General features: G+C 36.3%; 1 protein-coding gene across 4 annotated transcripts in view; it reads right to left on the bottom strand.

Moving 5' to 3' along the window:
• The window catches only part of LOC106878902 (neurofibromin), an 80,729-nt gene that overhangs the window by 62,239 nt on the left and 12,436 nt on the right, over window positions 1–6,054 (bottom strand). For all 4 annotated transcript variants that reach the window (XM_052978165.1, XM_052978164.1, XM_052978166.1 and 1 more), the window contains exons 10-12: window positions 5,589–5,672; window positions 4,534–4,718; window positions 4,323–4,415 (exon numbers count right to left, since the gene is read on the bottom strand). In XM_052978165.1, the coding sequence (XP_052834125.1) occupies window positions 4,323–4,415; window positions 4,534–4,718; window positions 5,589–5,672 (362 nt within the window). The remainder of the gene's footprint in view (window positions 1–4,322; window positions 4,416–4,533; window positions 4,719–5,588; window positions 5,673–6,054) is intronic.

The following is a 6,054-nucleotide window of genomic DNA, read 5'->3' as shown; positions in this document are numbered from 1 at the left end:
ATATGTATGTATGTAATATATATAGGGACAACCCAAAAGTTTCAAAGGGGTCTGAAACTTTAATATGCTTTGATTACATTTTTTGTTATTTGTAATTTACATGATGTGAATTTTCACACCTGACACACACACACACACACACATATATATATATAAATATACACACATGTATATACAGGATCTGGGGCTAAGGTGTCATAAATTTCAAACAGAGAATAAATTAATTAGTAACATCTTTGTGACATTTGGGCAATCCTGCATACACACACACACACATATATATATATATAATAAAGTAATGCTCGTGAGATCAATGCTTGATGAAGTAATTGTAAATCAATGGAATAAAAAGACTTGCTCACTCCATTCTCCTTGGTTATAATTATACACACACACACACACACACTCTGACCTTTCAGTGTACCTATATTCCTATAAGTAAACATATTGTTATAATTACAATACATACATGAATTTACACATACATTTCCATACTCTTGTGCGTGTTTAGTGTTTAAGGCCATGATTGTGCTGTATTTTCCACAGTTTACTGTCTAGTTTTTCAAGAAGCTCTCCAAATATATTTCTCCTGTAAATACTGATATTGTACCAAATTTCTCATCTATAGCAAGACACCTATGCTTGTCCCTCTATCATACTTTAGGGTCAACATCCAGCATAAAGCCACATTTCTTTCACTCTTAAATACACTCCCACTCAGTCGAGTGAGCCATTGTTTTCCCTTTCTCCACTCTCGCTTGCAAGGTACATGGTGACCTCATCGTTTAATGTCTTCCTTCCAGTAGGGTGTGATTTGAGGGAGATTTGGCTGCTATTTCTACCACGTCTAGCTACCATGTAGAGGTCTCCCTCATTGGCTCATATATACATACACAAGACAGTAGGGTGTGATTTGAGGGAGATTTAGTTGCTATTTCTACCAGGTTTAGCTACCATGTAGAGGTCTCCTTCACTGGCTCATACGTACATATATACATACATAAGAGAGTAGAGTGTGGTTTGAGGGAAATTTGGCTGCTATTTCTAACATGGAGCAAAGCTAATATCACGTTTGAATTTGATGGGGGAAAAAGTTTATACCAAGATTTAACACCAAATTAGGGGTGCGACTTATACCTGAATAAATACAATGGTTTTTAAGCAATCTGCCTTCAAGAACTTCTCAATATCTTGGAGGTTATATTTTTGATGTGATATTAATGAAACAGGAAGAAAGACATCCAAACATGGCTAGATTTCTCAATGGTTCTGCTCAGTTCAACATACCAATGGGGTTTATGCTATAAGCCTGGCATGTCTCTGTCAGTTCTTTCAGTAAAAAATCTTCTCTGGTCATAAATTTGTGGAAAATAAAGTACAGTAATGTTGTTAACTTTTGTCTGTCAGAGACAAATGTATTTATACACATAAACACATACACACCAGGCACAAATATATAAATATATATCTATATACACACATACACACACACACATACAGAAACAGAGAATCATAGACATATGCATAAATTGATGGAAAATAAACAAATATCCTCCCCCACACACACATACAAATATATACATGGATAGATACATAATATACTCACATGTATCTAGATACACACACACACACACACGTGCATAAATTAATTATTTAAACAAAACTGTTCATGTAACAAAGAGTGAGAAAGTCTGCAGTGAGTGACAATATTTCGGACTGTTAGTCGCTTATTCAGGAATGAAACATTTAAAAATATATTGTAACAGATCGCACACGAGGAAGGAAATCGTAAATGACAAAAGGGAATAAGATTTCTTTAATCGAAAGTGGATTCTTTAAACAATCTTGAAAGACATTAGAAATGAGAGTTATTAACTGAACCATTTAAGACCACCATCACTGCTGTCGGCATAATGTAGTTTGCTTATCATCCTTACCATTTAGTGACCATATTCCATGTTAAGTTGGACAATTTAACAGGGATCTGATTGGTTCAAGGACTGCATTGTACTCCAGTCTCTGCTTTGGCATCGTTTCTACAGCTGGATGCCCTTCCTAATACCAAGCAAATTACAGAGTACTGGGTGGGTGCTTTTTCATGCTGCACTGTTGAGGTTGCTATGTAGCTCATATTTCTAGAAATCAGGAGTTGGTGGGGGTCTGCTTCTTTGCGTTAGTTGGGGATAAGGCGTGAGGAAAGAGGCTGGGGTTAGCAGATTTACATTGTAAAGGAGCTCCCTCTGGCTACTCACATTTAGTAGGGATAATGAGAATGAAACAAGATATCTGACCCAAATAATCTATTTCTTTCATTTTCAAGTTAAACAGATCCAGCCTCTTACACCTACCCTGCAATGTCATTCTAAAAATAAACTAACATCACCAATTTCATTGTCATCATCATTTAATGTCTGCTTTCCATGCTGGCATGGGTTGGATGGCTTTGACAGGTGCTGGTTAGGCAGAAGACTGCACCATGCTTTGCTATCTGCTTAGGCAGGGTTTTTATGGCTGGATACCCTTCCTAACTACTCCACAGAATGGACAGAGTGCTTTTTACATGGCGCCAGCATAGGCCAGGTCATGAAAATCTCAAAGTCTACAAGCTTTTAGATAATACATGATTATATCAAAACAATGTGAATAAAGAAGCATTGCATTTAAAAGAATACTTCAATCCCTTAACAAAAAGTTATAATAAAGGCATGGGAGGTAAGTGTGGCTAGATTTAGTTTAGAAATATCAACTTTAGAAAGTTGATATTTTGAATCCAATTGGGTCCCAGAAATAAGACAATGGTCCAAGAGGAAACTGAAATGTGGTGCCAAAGCAAATATTTCAAACAAAATGCTTCATTTCCTGAAGATGAAATTAACATTCCAAAAAATTATAACCAACTTCACAACAGAGAAGCAGAAGAAGAAAAAAAAAAAACAGAACAAAAAAGCTGAACGCTTGAAATGAAAGTCAATAAAATCGATGATGATAAATGGACAGATATGAAACCAAATAGCAATACCCTAATAACAAAAGCTGCTTATTAATTAGTTACAAATATGTAAATTTTAGTAATAGAAAGCATTTATTAAAGCTACACTGTCTAGAAAATTCTTTGAAATTCTAATTTTAATATATTTTTGTTTAAGATGTGATCTTCTAGATTCTTTTATTATTGAAGATTCAATTTTAATTCACTTTGAGATAACATTTTTTCATGTCTTGCTCTTCCTCTTTCTACATCTTTGCTTACCATTTTTATTCTTTTTGATCCTTATAACTTTTTCTCTCTTACTCTTAGCCTCAGTTTCTTTCATTGCAACGTGGTATCTTTGATTCTCTGAAATGCTTTCATTCAATTTTTCTCCATTAAAAACAAGAAATCACAAAGTTTTTGCCTGAGATATTTTGAGATTATTTGTGAAACTTTACACACACAGAGGCAAGTGTTTCTAATAGTTTTCAGGGAATGAATCTTTTGTTTACAGGGGATACATGCATTTTCATTCATTTTTCTTTCTTGTGAGAAAGAATTTTGCTAGATTTTACTCCAAATAAAACATGGCTGCAGTGAAATTCCAACATCAGAGATCTCTGTAGCCATCAACCATTTTCAAATATCTAAAGACCTATCTACCAATCTGTGTTCGAAGGTACATGGCTTATTGATGAGGGTGTTGCACCCACAATCTTGCACCCATTGGTTTGATTTCAGGACTGGGTGGCACATGGTGTTCTTGAGCAAAACACTTCATTCCATGGTGCTCCAGTCCCCTAGCTGTAAATAAGTAACCCCACAAGAGACTAGGCTGGATGTTGGCCTGCTCACCTAGCCAGTAGGGTGCAGCGTCATCCAAAAGCTAAAACAATGACCAGTGATGTATAACAACATTCAATATAGACCTGGTCAATACTCTGAGGTATACATATAACTTCTTTTATAGTTTATTAAGCCTGAAGTTCAAAACCCAAATGGTTGTGTGGGTAAGTAGCACTTGCCTTCTAGTTGTGTAGTCTCAGGTTCAATCCCACTGCATGGCACCTTGGGAAAGTGTCTTCTCACACAGCCCCTAGCTGAGCAAAGCTTAGTGAGTGGAACTGGTAGATGGAGACTAAAAGAAGCCAGTTGTTATTTGAAGAAAATAAAAATATAGGACTATCTTATTGGTAAAATTTGATGATTTTGTTTCAAGAAAATACATAGAGGACTAACTTATCTGCAAAAATTCACTGCTTTCCTTTGAAGAAAATATTTAGGGGTCTATCTTATAGGCAGAAGTCGAAGAAATTTCAGAAGGAAGAACGATGAACAAATGGCATCTTACCTGGAGGCAGACCCAACGATGGCATTGAACACCTTCTGAGTAATAATCATAAGATTCTTCTTGTTCTCCTCAATATTCTCGGTTGATTCAAGCCTGGCGAAATAGTCGGGAATAATAATAATAATAATAATAATAATAATAATAATGATCTTTCATTTATTGAAATAGTAAGGATAAGAGAAAAAGAAAAAGAAAGATCGCCGTGGCTCACCTCGATGGATCTATCTCGTAGGACAAGTTGGGGTTTTGTATTTCTATATCCATCATATCTTGAATGAGTGGGTTGAGCAAGCTGCGGAGATAATTCTGTCCATAGAAACGGAAGCAATAAGCCATAATTTTGCTTGCCAGACTGTTGCCACGAAACAAGGTCTGCATGCAGTCAGCAATCTCAACCTGAAAGATCAGAAAAAAACAGTGCAGGGTTCAATACTCAGTTTAATCCATGGGGCTTTCCAAAATACACAATGAAACGAGCAGAAATCTATGATGCGTTCGGTGGAGGAAAGGAATGTCCAATATTCTACAAAGGTTCTTTCAAGTTTTCCAAACAATATTCATGTTTTAGCTTTGCATATTTCTGTGAATTATTTGCATCATCATCATCGTTTAACGTCCGCTTTCCATGCTAGCATGGGTTGGACGATTTGACTGAGGACTGGTGAAACCGGATGGCAACACCAGGCTCCAATCTAAATTATTTTAGTCTAATCAGTGTTGATATATCGAAACAAGAAGAGAAAAAATACAATTTTGGGAATTTTGTTGAATATTGAGTATTCCCTTCTTCCACCAAAAACATCGTTTAGACAACAATCAACAAAATATGCAACCAATTAATTAGTTTACAATATTAAATATTTTAATAACAAACAAATGGGATCAGTCTCTGATTCTTTCATACAAAAACAATCCCTAATTCAGAGGGTTCATATTTAAATGAAACTGCTTATCATAATTTATGCAAGAACTCTCTCCCCTAGAGAATGATCAAGGTACTCCACAGTAGATATTGGCTGAAGTATGATATCAACACAAACACAGAGTATAACACACTGACTTGTATTTGAAGTGAGCCTGTGAAACAGGGTTCAAATTATGCCTGTAACATCGGCAGATGTCATGCTGACAGATGTAACACATCAATAGAGATTACACCAACAAATATATCTGCCATGCAACCAAGAATTATCAGATGGTGTGGCCAGTTCTTTGAAGCTGACCAATCAACGAAAGAAAGAATCCATGAGGAATGCAATGACTTACCTCTTTAGAAAACATATTCCACAACAGTTGATACAGGAGGTGTTTAGCATCAAACAGAGTTACAAACACTCTGGCTAATTCATCCTGGAAGAGCAGAAACATATATATATATAAATACATACACTCATATGTCATCATCATCATCATCGTTTAACGTCCGCTTTCCATGCTAGCATGGGTTGGACGATTTGACTGAGGACTGGTGAAACCGGATGGCAACACCAAGCTCCAATCTAAATTTGGCAGAGTTTCTACAGCTGGATGCCCTTCCTAACGCCAACCACTCAGAGAGTGTAGTAGGTGCTTTTACGTGTCACCGGCACGAAGGCCAGTCAGGCGGTACTAGCAACGGCCACGCTCAAAATGGTGCATGCTCAAAGTGTATATATATATATAGAGAGAGACACACCAACTCGTATGCACATACACACACATATATACTCGTATATAAGCTGCACTGTTAAGT

This window comes from Octopus bimaculoides, chromosome 30 (genome assembly GCF_001194135.2).
Source record: "Octopus bimaculoides isolate UCB-OBI-ISO-001 chromosome 30, ASM119413v2, whole genome shotgun sequence".
Classification (NCBI taxonomy): domain Eukaryota; kingdom Metazoa; phylum Mollusca; class Cephalopoda; order Octopoda; family Octopodidae; genus Octopus; species Octopus bimaculoides.
This window is presented reverse-complemented; position numbering and strand designations above follow the sequence as displayed.